Source organism: Denticeps clupeoides, chromosome 5 (assembly GCF_900700375.1).
Source record: "Denticeps clupeoides chromosome 5, fDenClu1.1, whole genome shotgun sequence".
Classification (NCBI taxonomy): domain Eukaryota; kingdom Metazoa; phylum Chordata; class Actinopteri; order Clupeiformes; family Denticipitidae; genus Denticeps; species Denticeps clupeoides.
In genome coordinates this window covers 18998095-19022018 of record NC_041711.1, presented here as the reverse complement: position 1 = coordinate 19022018, position 23924 = coordinate 18998095, and the positions used below count along the sequence as shown (strand labels likewise).

Here is a 23924-nt window from a genome sequence, read left to right as displayed (position 1 = left end):
AGCATTCTGTTGCACAAAGCACTTTTCTTTCCCCCCAGAGACACACAGGCCTCTGATGTTCCTGCAAAGCCTGCTCTTGGTGACAGTTCAGACACACCACACATCTTAACACTGTCAGTGCTAGTATCATTGAGATTAATTGTTGAGATTTATTTCAGTGCAATCGCCTGCCTGAACTGATTTCAGATCAAAAAGTAGAAAGTCCACTAACAATCTTCAAACTCCTTTCCTGCATGACACCATTTCATCCCATCACAACACCCTTAAGCCCAGCAGCCCTGACATGAGACATCTCAGCATTATTATAAATGCTATTATCAGCATAACTAAAAACCGTCACAACTTTAGTCACAGCCAGGCCTCTTAGGAAATGCCCTTTGTTGGCATTTCCGTGAGCGCATCATTCTCAGGAAGGACATGAAAGGAAAGAGTAAAGAGGTCAGGGGGAGAAAAGGAGAATAACACTGTGCGAGTGAATACATTAACTCGCAAATGAATGAAAGAAACAACAAAATCAAAATGAATGAATGAGAGGCTGAATGACAGCCTCTTCTGTGAAACAGAATGGTGTCCTTCACTCGGCAGCCTGATTCATCTTTCAGTTAATTGTACGTCACTCAGGCCCATTAGCTCATGGCACAAGGTCATTCACCACTGAGAGGAAGAAAAGCCCGCTTTTTGGTGAGAGATTCTATTTACGAGTTTCTTCAAACAACTACACATTCTACAATTTTACATTCCAAAAATAGACTGAAAAGTGTTTACAATACGCATTAGAATAAATTTTACACTTTTACTACTCGAGCCAATGTATTTAATTTTAAATGATGGTGATGCTAGAGGGGTAAACTGTAGTTGAGCTGAGTGTCTAACTCACCCATCTTGTGGTTCTAAACACGACAGCGACCTCTGGTGCTGAAATTTGTACATCGCAGCATCTCTCAAGCATATGCACACATGTACAAAATAAATATACACATTTATTCTATATACAACTCAACATTTAACGATATATTATATTATATTCACTCGTTATTTTAGTTTTTTTTATATGTGTTAAACGCTTTAAAGTTAATGAAGATCAGATGAGTTTATCGATCCCGATTTGAAAAAACCAAGGTGCGTAAAAAGTTTTATTACAGCTGCATTGGGGGGAGTTCACATATCCTACTTCTGCGGTCACACTATACATTTCGGGAGTTCTCCCTCGTGCGCGCCGCCGCGCCTCGCGCGTTTCCGGTGACACCTGTCACACCGGAGCCGGCAGCGCGCGCAGCAGCATCAGCACCAGCAGCAGCAGCAGCAGCAGCGTCGTGCCTCATCCCGGACCGGAACCCACTCTCCTCCGCCGGGTCCGACACAGAGCACCGAAGCTGGAGCAGGCAGTCCGCAACCCACCCAACTTCCCCTGGGCCGGAGCGGCCGGGCAGCCCCCCATCTGGACCGATGTGCTGGCGGAGATGTCGCGACACATCTACATCCGAAACAAAATCGGGGAGGGCATCCACGCGCCCATCTTCCAGGTGAGGTGGTCACCTGCGCAGGGACGGGGACCGAAGGTCCTACTGCAGCAGTGTCATGCACCATCATATTACATGCATCATAAAGAACGTGCTGTGCGTGGCGTGTGTTAAGATTCGTTTATGCTGATGGTAATATTCCTATAGGTTAATATTCTGATGGTTTTAATTTTATTTGTGTATATATATTTTTTCTGTTCTGTTGCTCAGCTGACTGTAGAGGATAATGTGAGAGACAGTGACCTATTTAAGGTGTCCCTCTTTTTCAACAAACTCGGAGACGAATGAGACCCTGTACCTAAACAGACGCTTGTGTTCAAACTCAGGAGACCAGGGCTAAAAATGGAACAAATCAGAGCCGGATAATTATCCAACTCCACTGAGAGGCTCATGCTATGTTTGGCCTAGTAGATTTTTTGTCCGTACAGAGAATAAGCAGAGTTAGCAGGGTTAACCTCAATAATCTTCAGTGTCTTGTTAAAATCTCAGATGGCTGATGGAAAAAGTGCAGCCGATTGATTATTCCGATTTAATGTCTAGGTGTTGTATTCATCTCAATTAAAAGAACTAAAGTTTTTTTTTAAACAAAAAAGAAGTGCAAAGATGATGTCATTATGTGCATCCAAGGCAACATGCAATAAGGAGGCAGATGTTTGTATGCATGCCCTGCATGCACCTTTGCACAGATTAGGCAAGCAACCATGGTTGTGAGTAGTTGAATCTTATATGATGGCCCCAAAATCCAAGTTCAATTCCAAGCTCCAGCTTTGTGTGTGTGGAGTTTGCACCCTGTTGGCATGGGTTCCCTCCGGGTTCTCCGGTGTCCATCCTCTGCCCAAACGTTAGGGTTATTGTCCATATGTGTGATTGTGTGAGTGAATGGTGTGCCTGGGTGCGTCCAGCGGTGGGCTGGATGCTGCAACCCTGATCAGGAATAAGCAGTAGTGTTGGTTTAGCATCCGTTGATATTACATTTCACTCACCTGTTTACCTGTAGATACTCTTATTGATTGTGGGTGAATAGTTAAGTATCCAGACAACAGTCAAATTGAGAGAATAGTATAGCGTTATGCTACCAGTATTTGGTCTACAAACCACTTCCTGTTGCAACAAAGTCTGCCTGCCCTCTTTCAGTATCTAAATTTACAAAAAAAAAGATTTGGATTATTTAAATCTTAAACTAGTACAAAACCAAGAGCACATAATAATAAAATGAATTTCATTTATAGTCCAAAACTCCCGTTTTATACTGTCCATGTTCACTCAGAATGTCAAACCCTTTGTTTTTAGTCCCCCTGCCAGAATTAAGTGTAAAGCTTTTGGTTGCTTTATACACTGCACCACTTTTCAGTTCCTGTGCTTTCTGGCTGATATTTTGGTGACTTTTGAATGCTGCCGTGCATTGTGGCGGTAGCATGAGACGGAGTCTACCACCTACACAAGTGGCTCAGGTAGCGCAGCTCATTCAGGATGGCACATCAATGTGGCAAGAATGTTTGTTGTGTCTGTCAGCGTAGTGTCCAGAGCAGGGAGGCACTACCAGGAGACAGGCCAGTACATCAGGAGACGTGGAGGAGGCAATAACCTAGCAGCAGGACCTCTACATTTGTGCAAGGAGGAACAGGAGGAGCACTGCCAGAGCCCTGCAAAATGACCTCCAGCAGGCCACAAATGTGCAAGTGTCTGCTCAAATGGTCAGAAACAGACTCCATGAGGGTGGTATGAGGGCCCGACGTCCACAGGTCTGGGTTGTGCTTACAGCCCAACACTGTGCAGAATGTTTGGCATTTGCCAGAGAACACCAAGATTGGCAAATTCGCCACTGGCGCCCTGTGCTCTTCACAGATGAAAGCAGGTTCACACTAAGCACATGTTACAGACGTGACTGAGTCTGGAGACCCCATGGAGAACGATCTGCTGTCTGCAGTATGACCAGATTGGCAGTGGGTCAGTAATGGTGTGGGGTGAATTTCTTTGGGGGGCACACAGCCCTCCATGTGCTCACCAGAGGTAGCCTGACTGACCATTAGGTAGCAAGATGAGATGCTTTGACCCCTTGTGAGATTATTTGCTGGTGCAGTTGGCCCTGGGTTCCTCCTAATGCAAGACAATGCTAGACCTCATGTGGCTACAGTGTGGGTTAGGGTTAGTTACAGTATAGACTGCCCTGCCCGTTCCCCAGAGCTGAATCCAACAGAGCACATCTGGGACATCATGTCTCCTTTCATCCACCAACGCCATGCTGCACCACAGACTGTCCAGGAGTTGGCAGAAGCTATAGTCCAGGTCTGGGAGGAGATCACTCAGGAGACCATCTGCCACATCACCAGGAGCATGCCCAGGCGTTGTAGGGAGGTCATACAAGCACTGAGCCTCATTTTGACTTGTTTTAAGGACTTTAAATCAAAGTTGGATCAGCCTGTAGTGTTTTCTACTTTAGTTTTGAATGTGACACCAAATCCAGACCTCAATAGGTTGATAAATTTGATTTCCATCGATCATTTTTGTGTGATTTTGTTGTCAGCACATTCAACTATGTAAGAACAAAGTAATTCATATTTCATTGGAATATTTCATTAATCAGATATAGGATGTCTTGTTTTGTGTTCCCTTTATTTTCTGAGCACTGTATATAGAGTTCTGAGGTCAAAAAATGCTGAGGTAATCTTTTGCTGTGGCTGTGGAGAAAGAGAATTATGCAACTATACAAATTGTTTAAGAGTCTTGATAAAATGTTTGAAACTGTGACTCTATGTCTAGTCAGGATGATGGTTGAGGTTGCGACCCTCTACAACCATTAGACAACCATTAGCAGGGCTTTCTGGTGTGACATAATGTCTCTGTTTTAATAGTATGTGGATTCTCCAACAGGTGAGCAGAGGGACCTACTCCAGACGCAGTCGTCTGAAGAGGTCTGATGGCAGCACCACTTCTACAAGTTTCATCCTCAGACAGGTAAATCCGGTGACAGGTAAACAGTTGGGCCTGACTATTTCAACTGTTGGTCCAGTCTCATTTGGTATTCATGCACAGACTTACATCAGCCAGCTCGGGAAATTAATCTGTTCCTAAAAGTTAACTTTAAAACTAATTTAAATACATTTAAATAGTTCTCCACTCACAGTTCCATGGGATAAAACCACTTTAAAAATAATTAGTCAGCCCTGGACATTTGTCTTTCTCCCTAAGAATCTACCAAAAATAATGTTTTCTCTTGAGGCTCTGTAGACTTTAATCTGTTGCAGAAGTCCTCCTGACAGTACAATCACCTTCGTCTTGTGAATTTAACTTTTAAAGAAGAGCTATGTCTGCACAATATATAGGACATTCACTGAAAAATAAAAAGGGGGGTTTGGGTCATATGATTATACTCAGCTATAAGGCCAATCAGCCATAAAATTTAAACCACTTGTTTATGTCCGCCTTGTTGTGTCACCAAAACATCTTTAACTTTAAGAGGTACCTTTTGTGCTGATGATGTATGATTTATTATTATTATTTTCTGATGGACATGTTTTTAATGGTGATAGTTGGACTACGTCAACATAAATAATAATAATAATAAAGTGAAGTGATACAGCACAGCACACGGTGCACACAGTGAAATTTGTCCTCTGCATTTAACCCATCACCCTGAGTGAGCAGTGGGCAGCCATGACCGGCGCCTGGGGAGCAGTGTGTGGGGACGGTGCTTTGCTCAGTGGCACCTCAGTGGCACCTTGGTGGATCGGGATTCGAACCGGTAACCTTCTGATTACGGGGCCGCTTCCTTAACCGCTAGGCCACCACTGCCCCAAAAGTGCAGAGCTGCATTGGCCGGGAATCGAACCCGGGCCTCCCGCGTGGCTGGCGAGAATTCTACCACTGAACCACCAATGCAACATATTCCTCAAACAAATTGATTTTGCAGTGTGAAAGGGTGCATGATCCTTCTGAAAGAGGCTGCTGTCATAAGGGAAAACGCTTGCCATGAAGTCGGCTACAACAATATTTAGGCAGATGGTTTTTGTCAAAGTAACATTCAGATGAATGTCAGGACCTGGTGTTTCCCAGCAGAACATAGCCCAGAGCATCTTCCCAGCTTGCATGCTGTTGCCATCTCATGTCCAAGTAAACCGCGCCCACATATCCAGCTGCCCACTCAAACTAAATGACTTATTATAGCATGCCACATACCTAGCTGTACTTCTGAAACTCAAATGCCCATTGATGGTGGATAGGGGTCAGCATGAGCACCGAAACCAGTCTACATCTATAGAGCCCCATAGTAATGAACTTCAATGTCATGAGAAAAGTACAAAAAATCCAACGCAATGACGATTATCATCATAAAGTTGAGAAAATATGGGACAACATTGACGTTGCCAATGTTTTCAGAATTGATGGGGCCAAAAAGACAAAAGAAATGCTGCCAAAAGAAATGCAACCAATGTGTTACAGTTATGGAGAGGTACGTCTGGTCCAAAAACATCGCCAAAAGAACACCATACCCACAGTGAAACAGGGTGGTTCCAGTATCCTGCTTTGGTGTTGCTTTTCTTAAAGTGCAACTGGGGCTTTAGTCTAGGTGGCAGGAAATGAACAGTTTCAAATACCAGTCACGTTTTGCTCAGAATTTGCTAAAAAGTTGAAGATGAATTTCACCTTAAAATCTCAACAATGACCCTAATAAAAAAAATGTTTTCACTGTATACGTTATACTCTCTTTCACCTTTCTTAACCACTTGTCATGGCTGCCGGACCCTGCCTGGGACACTGGCAGACCACCAGTCCGTTGTAGACCTCACACGCACACACACACACACACACACACACACACACACACACACACACACACACACATACACATGTACAATGTGGAAATGTGCTTCTATATTTGAAGTGTGGCCTTGCAATTTTTGAGTCAGAACCAAAATTATGACATTTCCTTGTATTCATGCTTTTAGAAGTCCTATGGCATGAATTTGAACTTTTATACAGGTGTTAGTGGTCCCCTAATACTATGTCTGAATCCAGCCTTGGTGCAGAATTACAGCCACTGAGATTTCTTCAGGACGTGCCATTTAAGTGTTTGTAGCTTTAAATGCTAATAAGGAGGAGAGAGGCAGGAGAGCGGCCTACAGAAGTGATGGGGCATTCGCGGAAATAACGTCATCAACACTATACACCAAACACAATGTTAATTGCAGACAGGAATTCGTGTTGCTGTTTTTCCAAAAAAAAATTTAAATTAACCCACCGGTTCTTCAGAGCTTCGTGTGATGGAACTATAAAAAATATATTTGTGCTCATTTTAACATACATATCACTGAGCAACTGCAATGCTTGGAACGTTTGTAAGCCATGAAGGTAAGTGGAACAAATGTTTTAGGGGAGAGGTGGGAAATTCTCTAAGCGGTCAAATCATGATGACATAAGGGGAGACATTCTAGATCCGCCAAAGCACTTTTTATACATAATCGTCATTTCTAGCCACTGCAGGACAACAGACAGGCTAGTGGAACTAGAAATAATGTGACATTTTTTGTAAAGTGAAACATTTATGTCATGGGACATGGGACAGAAGTTGTACGACTACTCCTGAGGTTACAACCTCAGGTACAGGGCTTTCTACTGGATGGAAAACAGATGTAAACAGCAGGGTGTAATCCAGGATGTTTCAAGATATAAAATAATAACCCAGAGCAGTTGTCTGCCTTAAGTACTACAAGATCCATTCAGTGTAAAGATGCCAGAAGAAATATGTGCAGAAGATAAATTAATAGACGTACTTATAATCAGGAATTTTAAATCAACAAAAAGCCAGACAACATTTTGCTGCATCTTTGTCAAAAGAGAAAATCTATTCTAAAAACATTCTATGCAATTCTCAGTCATTTATGGACATTTGGTGTGTGAGTACATCAAGACCTTTTTTTTTCAAGTATTAATTGAATCATTCTACATAAAGTAGAAATAATTATAAATACTAGATTTTTTTTTGTGTGTGTGTGTGTGTGTATGTATGTATATTATATATATATATATATATACATATATATACACACACACACACACACACATATATATATATGTATATATATGTGTGTGTGTGTGTGTGTGTGTGTGTGTGTGTGTAGTCAGGACAATATATTTTATGCAGAACTGGAATCATATTTAATTGGAATACAGATAGCGCTGGAGTGAGGGAGAAATCTCAGGGGAGAGAGAAAGAGAGAAGGAGCGAAGGAGCGAGGGAGGGAGGGAGGGAGGAGAGACTGCTTATGCGAGACCGTCATTTTTCTCTTGCAGTGCTCCCAGTCAAGGAGAATGCGCGTCGATGCTGACTGGGGGCTTGGCCAGCCAATCAGCTCTCAGCTAGGCGCCTATGCAATCAGGCTGTGATTGAGGAAGGGTCTTCTCTCTTTCTCTGCCTCATTCTCTCTCACACACACACTCCCTCCATTGCTCTCCCTCTCTCCCTGCTCGCTTGCTCGCTGCTCTCTTGGTTTTGCGTGTGTATGTGAGGGAGAGCGTGAGCATGTGTGTGTGATAGAATGCCAGATCTGTGCTGCCCGTGGGGAGGTTCTCCCTGATGGAGGATGTGAGGAACCGTTGACTAAACGTTCTTCCTCACCAGCTGCAGGCCACAGGAACCGCGGCTCCGGCCTGCTATCGCGCTCTGGATAGAAGGATTTTTCTTTTCTATTCCCTTTGCTTTTTTTTGCAGTGGAGAGAGGGGGTTGGCATCCCCCACCACGACCATCCATCCTTTTTTTTTGTGGTAGTGGCTTCATCCTCTCCTTCTATTCCCCACCATCTTAATTTTTTTATTCTTCAAGAGGTTCTATTTGGAATAGCAAACCTCCATGTATGACAATTTGTACCTGCATGGCTTTGAAGACTCGGAGGCGGTGAGTGTATTTTTCCCCCTGTAGCTCTGTGCGTATAGCTGTGTGTGTGTGTGCGTGTGTGTGTGTGTAATCTGTATGGGCTCAGCTGTGCTGCACACACATAGGCCCTGTGAGATCACATGGGATGCAGCATACTGATTACAGTTCCTCTCACACCGGGGAGTTATGTGGGCAGAAGGAGGTGTGTGTGGTTTTATACGTGTGTATGTGGGGTAGCATATCCCCAATGTATACTTCCTACTGTCTGTCGTCCAGGCCTCTTGCATCGAGGCTGGTGGTGAGCACAGAGGCTGGGGAGGGGACTGTGTGCTTCACGGGGCCGGGCTTATATTTGCCTTGCGTGGGGCTTTTACATGCCATTTTTTTAAGGTTGCCGTTGTTAGCCAGAGCATCATATAGGATCTGAAAATTACATTTTGTATTCTCTGCCTTGTGCTAAAGGGCTAGGGTCCCACCATTCTGCCTCAGCATGTCATCTCTCTTTCCCTCCTTCCTCTCTGGTCTGCTAAACAGGTACACTCATATTAGAGGAGCCCCTGTCAGATGCCTGTTCTAAAATTAGCTGAACCTACAGTAATACAGTAGCTGGGCGGAACGCAGACGTTTAATGCTTGGTGCCCATTGTAAATGAATAAAAATGTTAGACAATATTAAATTATAAAACATTCTGCATTTTTCAGCAGTAAAATCTATAATCTATAGTATATCACTCTAATAATGTAAACATCTGTATGTCTGTAGCAGACTTGTACAATGACATGTACAATGACATTTATGTAACAGAATACCACATGTGGAAAATATTTCTGCATGTGCATTGCAACTGGTTTTCCACTCATACATATGTATGTATGTATGTATGCATGCATGCATGCATGTGTGTGTGTGTGTGTGTGTGTGTGTGTGTGTGTGTGTGTGATGAGTCCTACTGAATTTATTCTGTCTGACTGGTGTGCAGTATAAGTGGTTGTAATGCTTATTCCGCCAAGGCAGCACATCACCTTAATGAGGTGTCGTCAGCCTTCCAGTGGCCCTCTAATGCATGGAAACAGACTTTAACACAGGGCTCATTGGAAATTGCTCTCAGCCAAGACACCTAAACAGACATAGTTACCAGTATTGTTTAAGAGTTCTGGTTACTTTTTTAGTGCCAACCATTTTAGAATATAATTAGATGTCAAGAGAAATTTTAGATTTTTTTTATCCAGTATTTCCTTGCAGAATTAACATGCAGGGTATACATGGTATACCATGTATTATATTATTATATAAACAATTGCTTGTTAAAATTAATGTAATACGAATAGTAATATTAGCTAAAAATTGTAAGAAGGGGCAATGATTTAAAAACAAACATAAGAACTAATTGTCAACTATGTTCCTATAATGGCACATACTCTAAATAGACATAGATTTAGCAAACCACTTCACATAAGCATCTCTGTATATATCTTAAAGCTGTTAGAAGACCTACAGTGGGTAAAAAAAGTATTCAGAGACCCTTAAATTTTCACTCTTTGTTATATTGCAGCCAGTTGCTAAAATCTTTTCAAATCTAAAAGTTTTTTCCTCATTAATGTACACACAGCACCCCATGTTGATAGAAAAACACAGAATTATTGACATTTTTGCAAATGTATTAACAATGAAAAACTGAAATATCACATGGTCTTAAATATTCAGACCCTTTGTTCAGTATTTAGAAGAATCACCCTTTTGATCTAGTATAGCCATGAGTTTTTGGGAAAGATGCAACAAGGTTTTCAAACCTGGATTTGTTAATCTTTTGAAAAGTGAAGTGTAAGTGAAGTGATTGTGATACACTGCAGCACAGAACATCGTGATACAACGAAATGTGTCCTCTGCTTTTAACCCATCACCCTTAGTGAGCAATGGGCAGCCATGACAGGGGCTCGTTGAGCAGTGTGTGGGGACGGTGCTTTGCTCAGTGGCACCTCAGTGTCACCTTGGTGGATTGGGATCGGCAACCTTCCTTAACCGCTAGGCCACCACTTCCCACCATCTGCCATTTCTCCTTGCAGATTTACATTTACAGCATTTATCAGACGCCCTTATCCAGAGCGACTTTCAATCAGTAGTTACAGGGACAGTCCTCCACTGGAGCAATTTAGGGTTAAGTATCTTGCTCAAGGTCACAATGGTAGTAAGTGGGATATGAACCTGGGTCTTCTGGTCCATAGGCGAGTGTGTTACCCACTAGGCTACTACCACTGGAGATCTTCTCCAGTTCTCTCCAGAGATGCTCAATTTGACCTACACCTTGATTTGAGTTCAGCTGTGTTTGATTCTACTGATTGGACTTGATTAGGAAAGCCACACCCCTGTCTATAAGACTTTACAGCTCACAATGCATGTTAGAGCAAATGAGAAACACTTCACTGCCTGAAAGTGAATAGGTGCCCAGTGAGCAGTGTATAGGCACGGTTTAAGGAGTGGCTCTGTCTGGCCATGAACAGCCATGAAGTTGTTGTTTTAGCTGCTCTCCTCTCCCCAATAGCTCAGTTTGATTGGACAGCCAACTCTATGTCTTCCATTTAAGGATTATGCGGTTAAGGAAGTGACCTTGCTCACCAAGGGTGATGGTTAAAAGCAGGGGGCATATTTCGTTGTGTCACCGTGTGCTGTGCTGCAGTGTATCACAATGACAATAACTTCACTTTCACAGTGAAATTATTCTCATTTGCTCTGACATGCATTGTGAACTATAAGGTCTTACCACAGGGGTGTGGTTTTCCTAAACAAGTCCAGTCAGTAGCATCAAACTTAGCTGGACTCAAATGAAGGTGTAGATCAAATCAAGGATGATCAGAACAAATTGACATCACATGAGTTAAATATAGGAGTGTCCCCGCAAAGGGTATGAATACTTAGGACCATGTGATATTTCAGTTTTTCTTTATTAATAAATCTGCAAAAAATCCAACAGTTCTGTGTTTGTCAATATGGGGTGCTGTGTGTACATTAATGACAAAAAAAATTTACTCAGCAAATGGCTGCAATATAACAAAGAGTGAAAAAAGGTAATTGGGTCTGAATACTTTCTGTACCCACTGTAGGTGGTCTCACTAGTGCAGGCAACAGAAGCAGGTACCCAAGGCCATAGATTAATGGAAATGTAGAAATTGTTCTACCCAAACCATCCATCCTTTCCACATTGATATTTTCTTCCTTTGATTAGATCATCACTCATGTCTTTAGTCTTTACAGATTTGCCACTTTATGTTGGTCATTCTCTTTTATAGAATTGAAAACAAAATCATTTGTGATTTGTTCACGATCTTTGGTGATTACAAAGTTTCAAATGATAAAATTAATTAAAAAAATACTTTCCTGTATTATACAGTAATTTACTGTCTTGATGGATGTTTTTGCATATGAGACAAATCTCTGATTGAGTCTGAAAGGCATTTTTCAGCAAAACCCTCAAAATCAGAGATGAAAGTCATTCATTTGGACTCCCCGCTTTCCCCAGAATCATCACTTCTGTGTGGAGATAAGCAGACTTGTGCATTTTTTTGTTTCCCAGAATCAGGTATTTTGTGATTGGACTCACTGGGCTCGATTGGGTCCCTGCTGAAGTAAGCCCCCTGAGAAAGCTTGTGATGTAAAGAAGCATCAGAAAAGTGCTGCTCTGTAGCCAGTATGGCTTTATTTCAGCCGACTGTGAGACTTTATTTCGTCTAATGCGATATTGACTGGGCTTGAGCATTTGTTGGATTACTACAGTCCGACCGCTTTGCCCTACTCTTTCTCCCAAACCCCTGTGTGAGAGCGACGGTTTCTCTGAGCTAACTGTGTGTCATTGTGACTGGTTTGCCGGCGGCCTCTGTCCTCCCATTGAGAGCTTGGATAACACCCTGTAGGAGCAGATCTGCCAAGATGATCTCGGAGGAGATGGCTTCGGATGACATGATTTTGGGCGACATGTTCTCGGACAAGGATGCTCTGACACTGTATTGTGAGGTCTTCCATGGTCCCGAGAAGCCACCTGTAGTGGTTTGTGGCTTTTATGTCTGTGTGAAAATGTTTATTTATTTATGTTTATTGCTTGGAACTGCTGCAGATGCCATGGGTTGCGGTTTTTGCTGTTTACTGACCACTCTGAGCTTACTGGGTTTACTGATGATTCTGTGTCTTTGATGCATGTAAAAATGTTTCAAATGTTCATTATAGCCTTTAAGTGCACCTTCATGAAAGGTCTGTCTATGAGTTAAATGTAGCTAACCAGTGAGAGGAGGAACCCAGCAGCACTTTCTTTGTTTTCGTTTTTAAGAATGGGGAACATATGCTGTGAAAACTTGCCTTGATATCCTGTGTGCAAGAACTTATTTGAGCTCCCGTAGCACTGTTAGCCCTTGTTTGTATGCTGACGTTGCAATGATATCCATCCTTTGGTTTAAAAATACTTGGTTTCAGTCTACAGAAAAGGAACTGATGCATGTTCTTTTTCAGACTAGCTGAGTCACGTCACAGTTGTGTGAGGGTGACGTTGTCTGTTTGATCGGGTGTTTTTTCTGACTGCATGAAAGTGTTTGTAAGTTTGAATTTAATTTTGAAATCTTTCATCATAGACAGCACAAATCTTTGTAGAATGCGACAGATACTTTCTTCATCCCTTACAGAAACTTGGATTAAATCTGATCTAGTTTGGTAACTGTTCACCTGCTGGGAATAAAATGGACTGTACATGAATGTGTATTTTTAGGAGCGCATCCGGTAAGATGTCGCGTTGTGTCTGTGCAGGGCTCAGCTGATTCCTACACTAGCAGACCATCAGACTCTGATGTGTCGCTGGAAGAGGAGAAGCCGGAGGGGAGCAGCCAGGGCCGCCAGGAACGAGAACAGCAGGCCGCCATCCAGTTGGAGAGAGCCAAGGTCTGTAAGCTGAGAGGGGCCAGAGCTGATCTGGTCCAGAATTCTCACAGTGCTGATTCAGCACCTCCTATTGAAATCAATTACTTAGCATCTTTGATTTAAGCCATTGGAATGAAGATATGTAAAATACTGGACCTTGAGAATCAAACATAAACTTCCAGATATTGTGTGTGTCTGTATTGTTATGCATTCTTTTGTTTTGCTTTTCATGTGGTTTGCATGGTAATAAACACGTATTTGAATATTTGAAGAATACATGTTTAATGCTCTGGAATATATTAGTTTAGAAGTAAAATGGCATGTGTAAAATAAGCAAGACTTTAATTTATGGTGAACTATACAACTAAACATACAGAAACGTAACAACTAGACAAAACAAAGAACAGAAGCATGCATCAGGCCGTGATGTTTATATCACATTTCTGCATTTGTAGGCCAAAGCAGTAGCCTTTGCGGTAAAGACCAATGTCAGTTACTGTGGCGCACTAGATGAGGATGTGCCAGTGCCAGGGACAGCCATCTCCTTTGATGCCAAGGATTTCCTGCATATAAAGGAGGTAAGGGGTTCGAAAGCTTTCATTGCATGTTCTTTGCCATTTTTGCACAACAGCCATTTGAAACATGCTACCACAAAGACATAGTCTTTCTCATAGTGCTTGAGTTACTGGATGTGGAAATTGTATTTTTAAAAATTCTAGAGACATGTATTGCAGGACATTACGATAGAAATGACACATCAGTTTCTTTCGAACAGTGTACATCAAGTTTTGTGCTGGAAGGCCAATTTGTGTTTCTCCATGAATTAGATAAGCAAAAATGTGGCATTCTGTTCCATACTGAGTGATGAGGTGTGATACGAGTAATGATGCCTATGCATGTGAGTTGCACAATGACTGAATCAAAGGAAGAACGCTCTTCAAAACATTTTTAGAAACTTTCAGGGACAATATCCTGCGTAAATGCTGTGCATGGAATGTTTTTTTTTAATCAGCCAGTTGAGGCACTTGGTTTAAATTGCTTTCAATCATTCTTATTCTAGTAGCTTTTTAAAACAATTATATAAAAATGGTCTTTCAAATGCATCCCCAAAACACAGAAGTATAACAATGACTGGTGGATCGGCCGGCTGGTGAAGGAGGGATGTGAGATCGGCTTCATTCCCAGTCCACTGAAGCTGGAGAACATCCGCACCCAGCAGGAACAGAAGAAGAGCCGCATGCAAGGGTGAGAGACGGATACTGGGGGGGCTTTGCACTTAATTAAAAATTTATTAATCCTGCTTCAGGGACTATGGGAAATTATAGGGGGAAAATGTGGACAAATATAGACTACCTGATACAATAGAGAAGAGTTAGGGACCAAATGGTAGAACAAAAGCACATGGGACATTAATTAGATTGCCTTATGGTGTCCCAATAAGACTAGTTAGAAACTATCTGGATATAATTTTATATCCAAGCATTGTTTTTGTGTAATGCTCAGTTTTGCATGGAGTTCTAATTCAATAATATAGCAATGCCTGTGTGCACTGGGTGTACTTACACTCTCCTCCGTGTGTTTTCTCTGTGTTTGGTCACTCTTGTAGTAAGTCCAGCGGAAGCTCCTCCTCCAGTCTGGGGGATGTGATGTCATCAGGTGAGCTTGTTATTCGGGGGGAGGGGAGGGGTCACAGGAATCAACAGGAAACGGAATCGTAGGTCATTCTGTCAATCAGCGATATTACTGCAGCAGTCCTGCCTAAGGTTAAAGATTCAACAGCTGCTTTGTGAAATCAGGACAGTCGTGTGGCTGCTCTGAACTGATGCTTTTTAAAACTTTGTACTGTGTCCTGCAGCCATCTGTAAGTACTGACTCTTTATTTCTTTCTATATTTCCACACAGGGAAACAGAAGCAGAAAGTGGTAAGTCTTTTCTGGCTGCAATAAACCAACCCCATGTTACTAAAACTAACTAACTAACTAACTAACTAACTAACTAACTAACTAACTAAAATAACACACTACTACAATCTAAACCAAATCAGCCCATTGTTAATGATGCACTGTGCAATTCTGCTGATAATTTGATGCATTTAAACTGTATTGCATCTAAATCCTAAAGTAATGTGTGAAAAAGATGTGTAAAATCACACATGGCAATTGTCAATGGATATGACAATGTCTGTTCACTAAAATGTAGCAACTAACAACACTGGCTTATGAGTAAATGCTCACTGGTGTTCCTAATGTTTGCCATGGGTCCCTGCCTGCTCTGTTGCTGACCTTTTACCTTTTCAGACTGAACATGTGGTCCCTTATGATGTAGTGCCCTCCATGAGGCCTGTTGTCCTGGTGGGGCCCTCTCTTAAGGGTTATGAGGTAAGCAGCATCTCATTGGCTCAGTCCTGGACCAACTAAAGTGTTTCTGTTTCTCTGCTAGCCTAGTTTAAAACAGGGATTTTATGTGTACATGAGTGCATAAATTAACAAGGTTGATGCCGTGTTATATGTACACATTTGGTTCTGGTTTTGTCTGCATTAAGAAAGCAGTAAGTTTCCCTCCTTCCTCTGCTGGCACTGAGAGAAAACAAAAACACACTGCTCTCCTCCATCGAGCTGTTACCACGGCAACAACCTTCTGGGGTCTAGGAGACGTCAGCATTAGAAAGTAGAGCAGGGTTTGAAATTAGAAAGAGAGAGAGGGGGGAAGGGAGGGAGGGGTGCCCTGGAACTGCTGTGCACTGTATGTCTAGACAATGACTGCAAATCACTGCAAACCAATGGCAGATCTTTGTAAATCTATTTATATTGGGGGTGGGTTTGTATATGCTCAATTATAGCTTTACCTACAGTCATTTTAATACCTTTGTTTTATCTGGTATACACAGCAGCGATATCCAATCCTTAAGTGATCCATGTTTCTAAAAATATATCATTTCACCACATTGTGTGACAATCAAAAAAAAAAAACAGTCATTCAACATCAGAAAGGAAGTGTGTGTCTAACATAGAAATACATTAATTATTCCTGCATTCCCCCTGCTTATGATGAGAGTGGTTTAGTCCATGTGTACAGCTGTGGAATGTACCAATATTTTGGGGGGAGGAGGGGTTGAATTTCAGAATGTAATCCTTGAGCTATACTTTGTCTTACTTTTTGTAACTTATGTTTCTCTTGCAGGTTACAGATATGATGCAGAAAGCTCTCTTTGACTTCCTGAAACACAGGTTTGATGGCAGGTGAGTCAGCAGTTCTTCTATATCATTTTATCAGTTCCTTGACCAATACGAATAATAAACCAAAAGAAAAAAACAGACGTTTTGATTAAATGTGTTATCCTGTTTTTTCAATCAGGATATCCATCACTCGAGTCACAGCAGACATTTCTCTTGCCAAGAGGTCAGTACTGAACAACCCAAGCAAGAGGGCCATCATTGAACGCTCCAACACCAGATCCAGCCTGGGTAAGACAAGCCAGTTGATTAATTATGCCTCTTGTGTCTGTTTTTACAATTAGGGTATTTTCCCATTAAATTCACAAATCTCCCTTACATAAAACTACTAGGATGCTACTCCCATATTCCAAACCCAACATTCTTCTCCAGTTAGTTATACCTGTTTTTAAAACAAGCTTTTTTCTCTGTGTGTGCATTAAAGCGGAGGTGCAGAGTGAAATTGAGCGCATCTTTGAGCTAGCTCGCTCGTTGCAGCTGGTTGTTCTCGATGCAGACACGATCAACCACCCAGCCCAGCTTATGAAGACATCCCTTGCGCCCATAATCGTTCACGTCAAAGTTTCCTCACCTAAGGTAAGATGGGACTGAATCTGCCCAACACCGAGTCTGCCCAACCCACACAAATAGACAGTCTCATTCCAATGCACTCATATTTCTTTTATGGGTTTTATGTTCCATTTTGGTAGCAACACTCAAAATCTATGTACAGCAGCCTGTGGTGTGTTGTCCAAGCTGTTATGTCTTTTATACAATGAGGCATAACACACTGTGCAATTTACAATATACTTATAATCAAAATATGTAGTATATATGGCTTTTGCCTTCACGTGCAAACTGATCTTGCCACAGGCAATGACCCCTCCCTGTCACCTACCATTACAGTGTTCCACTAGTCAGGCTGTGGTTGATGGTGGGTCTTGTTGTTTGGCAGGTCCTTCAGAGACTCATTAAGTCCAGAGGGAAGTCCCAAAGCAAGCACCTGAACGTGCAGCTGGTGGCAGCAGATAAACTGGCACAGTGCCCTCCGGTATGTCAATGTTCTTACCTAAAGTGTGTGCATGTTTTGGATTATTTTTCACAGGATTAGCAAAGACAGAATCGTCGAGTTTGACGAAGTAGCAAGAAGTGAATGAGAGCTATAGGTTCCTTGGTTTTACAATTTTGTCTATAAAATGTCATTAAGATGATCTTCTGATTTACAGAAATAATGACACTCAAACTAAAAAGTAAGTTAGTTATTCCTGTCCAAAATGTCAGAACATTTGGCACCAAAGATGTATTTGACTGGCCAGTCACTTCAATAGAGCTCAGCTACAAACATACTTGGTGTAGGACAGAGAGAGAGCGAGAGACATATCTGTAGCTTAATTTGCACAGTGTGTGTACATTAGTATCTGTGCACAGCTAATGCTTGACAGATGCCTGTGTGAATTCTGTAACAGGAAATGTTTGACATCATCTTGGATGAGAATCAGCTAGAGGACGCATGTGAACACCTGGCAGAGTACCTGGAGGCCTATTGGAAGGCCACACACACTTCCAGCAGCACCCCCCTCAACCCCCTACTGGGTCGCAATCTGGGCCCTGCCGCATTGGCCACCTACCCTACCACCATCTCCGGCCTGCAGGTAACATTCTTACCATGCGCACTGAAGCATATGGGCTTTTGGTGCATTTATTGCAGTTATGGACAGTTATGCAGTTATTGGACATAATTAGCCACGATAGAGACACATTATCACATATTTGTAGTTCACATAATATAAAAGGTTGCAGCATAAAAATCCTTTTCATGCATAATTATGGCAGTTTGATCAAACAATGAAAGGTTTATAACATAAAAACTATTGAGTTTAATATTAAGTTCTGTTCACTTTAAAGTCCAATATTATGAAAATTTCTCTTTGTGAGATTATTTAACATTAACACATGTTCCCATAGCCTGTCTATGATTCTACACTAGCTAGAAATGGCAATATGTATAAAGAGTTCACTGTTCGGAGAAGAAGAAGAAGAAAAGAAAGTGAAGTGATTGTCATTGTGAAAAACTGCAGCACAGCGCACGGTGACACAACGAAAGGTGTTCTCTGCTTTTAACCATCACCCTTGGTAAGCAGTGGGCAGCCATGACAGGCGCCCGGGGAGCAGTGTGCGAGGACTGTGCTTTACTCAGTGGCGCCTTGGCGGTACCTTGGCGGATCAGGATTCAAACTGGCATACATCTGATTATGGGGCCACTTCCTTAACCGCTAGGCCCCGGCAAGTGGAAGCTCAGACAGTTGGATCTGGAATTTCTCCCCTTATGTCATCATAAGTGGAAAGGTTACCTCCCCTTTCTCATGCTGTGTCCGCACACAGAAGCACTAGATGTGTTTCTTTAGTTCAGTCATGAAAGACGCGTCCTGGGGAAATCTCATTGTGTGACTGGCCGTAAATCTGCACCAAGGCGTCCTGAATTTCAGAAAGAGACTTCAGATACAGTATTAACACCTATATAACTGCAAAAGAAAATTTCATAATAGGGGACATTTAATGTTAACTATCACTGTCACCATTTTTAGCAGGGCCAACAGAGGACGCGACATAGCAACCACACAGGCGACCACTCCACCCCCAACGAGCGGCGCAACCTGATGACAACTGACGAAAACTATCAAAACGAACGCGCCCACAAGGGCCGCAGCAACCGCGTGTCCTCTGGCTCTCAGCACACCCGTGACCCCTACGCCATGGACCAGGGATACCAGGATCCATACCAGGACACCTACAAGCCTCACCGCAACCGCAGCTCCCCGGGCAGCTACAGCCAAGACTCCAGACACCGGCTTTAAGTCCTGGGAGGGGGGTGCAGGAAGGAAGGGGCATGGGCACGGGTGGTGTGTACCAGCCCTATATAGTATCAGGCCTCAAACCTTGATGCCCTCACTGAGCAACAACAGCTGCCACCTGAATTGTATCTCGAACTCTGATACTGCGTTTCACACATATTGCTCTGGCATCTTCATCACCAGGAGCCCTGTGCACCCTCTTCAGAGTAAAATAAAACAAAGCCTGATTGCCCCTTAAGCTGACAAGGGAAAAATAGAACCCTCCTCCTTTGTAGGGAAGATGAAATTAATTCTGTAATGCCTGTTTTGTTAGTTTCTTTGTTCGTTGGTTCATTTGTGTTCTGTTGCAAAAAAAGTTTAAAAGTACAGGACAAGTGTCCTTTAAAAAAAAAAAAAAAAAAGCCTTGCTGTGAGCGGGCACACAGCCGATAAAGAGCAGTTTGTGGGACGGGGAAGACTAACGTGAATGCATGGAATCTAATTTGTTAGGTTGTTCTCCATACTGGTTTTTCTCAGTTACAATCTGACATGACCAAAACATCTTCAGTAACAACTAAGGAGTAACTAAGGTGTTGATAGTGAGAGTGCTAGCTGGCTTTTAAAGGAATCCAGGCCAGACACCACCATGGACCCAAAAATTAGGACCTAAAGGCGTAGAAAAAAAAAAGTCAAGTGTTTGCATCAGAGACTTGTACATATGTGATGTTTCATTGTTTAATTCTCTCTAATTGTTTCAAGGGATTAAAACATTCTTTTAAATGACTGGATGTTGAATGGAACAGGCTATGAAAGAGCAACCATCTCCAGTTAGATACACAGCTTGCTGACCCTTTGTGTTCCTGGCTTGAAGCTGCTCAGTGACTAATAATTTGTGACCCATTGAGAAGTCTTCCATGTTTCGAAGCAGAGCAACAAATGCTGCTGCCGGCACCTTTCCCTTTTAGTACTTTCAAGCTTTAGTGCCGCTACTTCAGTGTAGTTAGATAGATGAGGAGAACGATGCGCACCACCATGATTACTAGCTTGGTAACAACGCCGTTGCTTTTTATGCTAACCTTTGGTAGATTAGCCCACATTTGCTTCTGCAGCTTGATGTGCGACCTTTCACCTTTCCAGAAACATCTGTTCACAGCTCTTCTGCTCTCACAGCTCCAGCCGGAGTTGGAAAGTAGTATTCTCAGTTGAGCTCTGGCGTCCTCACTGGCCATGGTGCTATTAAAAAAAAGTCAAATTCCTCTGCCTGCCCTAATGACCCTGCTGTGAGGAGAGAGGGTTGCTGAGCAGAAATCCCTGCCAAGATCCATTTTCGCCTCAAGATGAGCGTCCAGGCTCAGACCCTTCCCCTTAAAACAGCAAGGAACGGAAGCATATCCAGGCTACCCAGGAGGCCATGCAGGCACCCACAGCAGGGAGGGTGACCTGGCTAAGCTGAAAGTGTGCCATTCTGTCTGCAGCTGCGTTCATGATTCTTCTATAGAACAGACAGAAATATACGTACAGACGCGGAGAAAAGACTATCAGCAGCATGGGAAACTGAACGAACGATTCCTGCCCAAATCAGACAAGAAAAAAAAAAAACAACAGACAAGGATGTGGAGATCAGAAGGCTGTGGATTCCCCTTCATTATGATTCCATGTATGCTAGTTTGTGCATTTTCAAAAAAAAAAAAAAAGATGAAAAACAAACTGTAAATTTAAAAACAGGTTTTAAAAAAAAGAGACAAGAAGTATTCCAAACAAGTACATACTGTATGCTGTTGTCTATGAGCATGCTTCTCTGTTATACTACAATTGAATACGGATGAATGAACAAAAAGAATAGGAAATTGATGCCCTTTGTAACGTGACTATTCCGAGATTCAGTTCCAAATTTGCTGCTTGAGACAATCAGGTTGAGTTTCTCCTTATTCCAGAACATTCTTCAGCTCGTCCCGGCTCCCTGCGCCTCCTCCGTTCCATAGCAGCTTCATCCATGTGCTGACGAAAGAAACAACAAAATCGTCTCAATATGGATATTAATTTATTTTGTGAAAGTTGAAAAGGAAATGCAAAATTGCATGCATAAAGTACCATTTTAATTTACAACAATTCTTTGAGAAAACAGAGAACATTTTATGGGAAATAATTGTGTAAAAGGCAAATCTAGCAGTATTTAAGTTTTCTTTTACAAAAAACAAAGAAATAAAAACTACTGGTCATTTTGAGCACTGTGTGTGTGTTTCTGCATTTGCTGCATCACATTTTAAATTTTGTATTTCTGCCTTTATGAGCAAGTAAGTGTTTAGTTGAATTCAGTGTAAAAATGTCACTAGATAACGATTTAGTTTACATGCTAGAAATTCCAGGTTTGCCAGATGAACAAAAAAAATGTTTAGGAGCTATTTCAATAACACCAAAAGTTAAATGAAATGAAAACTGGTTAAATAAATGTGCATCTTTAACTGGAACATTAGTGAAGTGCATTCCTGTGGGTATGTTTGTTATGGGAGTGATCATCACAGCCCAGATAGAAAGGTACAGATCCTCATGGAGATTAAATGATTAAATCAAGACTTTCCAGGAGATATATGTGAAATGCTGTGAATACTATGACACACTCCAGGAATTGTTCTAAAAGGACTCCCATCAAAAAAGACAGCACTGTTAACCTGAAATATGTCATATGTGTAACTTGTCTTCAAGCATGTTGATGGAACTGCAGTGAGCGGCAGTCACACAGCATAATAAACGGAATGGAACATCTGTCTACTTAAACATCATAAAATACTGCTGGCCTGCTGGCTTGTCTTCTTTCCATAGTGCATCTAGCTGCCACCTCTTACGCACACACACTGTGAGAACGTCAGCAACTGCCAAGATGACTCATTCTGGCATATTCTGTATTACTAATGAAGGACAGAGTTCAATTTACTATTTTCTTCTAAATCAGCCCAAGCTGACCAGGATTTTCTGGTGCTGCCTGTAGGCCCTGGAATAGTCTAATTTGCCACTCTGTACAGTCACTGAAGATTTAAAACCATCTTAAAGATTTTTCAGTTCAGTCTGAGCTTGCCCTGTTGTTCCCTCTTATGTCTGTGTTTGGCAGATCCAGAGTGATTTGCATAAGGGCATCTTCATCAGTGAATTAATTCTGATAGTGGTTCACTAGGACCCAGAGTATCATCGCCATCATCCTAAAATTCTTTTGGGATTCTGCTGTTTAATTCTATTGGATATTCTATTCCTATGTTGAAATAAGTTGATGAATCTTACTCAGCTGATTCTAAATTCACATTTCTATAATAACAACATTTATTAAAATTTAGCCTCACAAACACTATGTCTCAAAGGGCTTCAGCTGGCCCTTTCAGAGGGAGACAAGAGAAGTTAGTGCTAGTTTTATATTAGATATTTCATTTCATCATGGTCCATAGGAAGGTTTTCTTGAAGATATTATTTGATTATGTACAATCTGCTCAAGGCTAGCTTCGCACTCCATGGCTTTATGGGTTGTGTGTTTGACCCAAGGTACAGCTCATACTGTTCCACAGTCTGTTATTTCCATCTACACATCTACACATTTCTTGTATTCATTGTAGAACAACAATCTAACAGGGTCTGATCTTTTAACAATAATCAGTGAAGGTGTTATTGTAATCTGTAAGATTTCTGTAAGATTTTTTCACCAGCATTATCTCACCGTAGTATTTAGAATTTCTTCAAAGTTTCTTCAGCTTTTCTACATTGTTCTTATAAATATTGAAAATTCATAAAATGCATGTTATACCTTCATAGTGTTATGTTATTTGAAGTTTAAACAATAACACAAAGTACCCTAATTCCCTCTAGATAGGACAAATCTCAGTGTTCTCTGTGCAGTAGGGTAGTTTGACCACTAGATGTCCTCTTTAACCTTTTAAAAAAACAACTCGTTTCAGGAACCAACTATATTTTTGACAGGCATTTGGTGGTTTCAGTGAACATATTATCACTGTGTACATTGTATTAGTGATACCAAAGTTTATGATTGGTTTTTTTGAAAGCACATGCTAAACAATAAAATTTACAATACATTTACACCCTGATGCGGTCCACAACAGTTTGGCTTTGTAAGAATGACCAGCAGAGGGAAGCTATATTCATCCCCAGCAAGCTGCGAGATTCTGCCCAGTTAGAAAGATAAAAGACTCTCCCCCTCCTTTTCTCACCCTTCCTCTCCCTCTCTACCCGCCTCTCATTCTCAGATTAAAGGCTGTGGTGGCAGGACAGGCCTTTGAAGACTTGCCACAGGGCTGTGTGTGCCCACATTGACAAGACCTTGGGGGGAGGCATGAAAAGCCTGAGGAAAATGCTAATCTTTCAGTATCCATCTGTGTGGGGAATGGGGTTTATTGCTGTATTATGATTAAGATCTTTATAAAAGTAGAAAGTGCAAAGACGTTAAATAAATTAAAATAAAATATCAATAATAATAATAATGTGTGAGTATGATTGTTACTTAATACTACCAATGGCCGAACAAGTATGGGGTGGATGTCAACCCATTTATTAATTAAAAAAGAAACATTAAAACATTGTTGCTGAGATAATACT

At 41.7% G+C, this 23924-nt stretch overlaps 1 protein-coding gene and 1 non-coding gene across 7 annotated transcripts in view; one reads left to right on the top strand and one right to left on the bottom strand.

Moving 5' to 3' along the window:
• The window catches only part of cacnb4b (calcium channel, voltage-dependent, beta 4b subunit), a 30099-nt gene extending 8543 nt beyond the window's left edge, over positions 1-21556 (top strand). The window contains exons 1-14 of one of the 6 annotated variants that reach the window (XM_028981511.1): positions 982-1523; positions 4392-4475; positions 13178-13309; positions 13744-13866; positions 14406-14533; positions 14895-14944; positions 15191-15210; positions 15586-15666; positions 16469-16527; positions 16643-16752; positions 16946-17097; positions 17456-17551; positions 17967-18152; positions 19089-21556. In XM_028981511.1, coding sequence (XP_028837344.1) covers positions 1461-1523; positions 4392-4475; positions 13178-13309; positions 13744-13866; positions 14406-14533; positions 14895-14944; positions 15191-15210; positions 15586-15666; positions 16469-16527; positions 16643-16752; positions 16946-17097; positions 17456-17551; positions 17967-18152; positions 19089-19355 — 1551 coding nt within the window. In that variant the 5' untranslated portion in view covers positions 982-1460 and the 3' untranslated portion in view covers positions 19356-21556. Of the gene's footprint in view, positions 1-981; positions 1524-4391; positions 4476-7847; positions 8414-13177; positions 13310-13743; positions 13867-14405; positions 14534-14894; positions 14945-15190; positions 15211-15585; positions 15667-16468; positions 16528-16642; positions 16753-16945; positions 17098-17455; positions 17552-17966; positions 18153-19085 lie in introns of those variants that run through there. The other 5 variants (XM_028981509.1, XM_028981510.1, XM_028981512.1 and 2 more) reach the window with 5 other exon arrangements.
• trnag-gcc (transfer RNA glycine (anticodon GCC)) lies at positions 5329-5399 on the bottom strand. The gene has a single exon. It is a non-coding gene; the product is annotated as a tRNA-Gly (tRNA).
• Positions 21557-23924: the final 2368 nt, after the last annotated feature.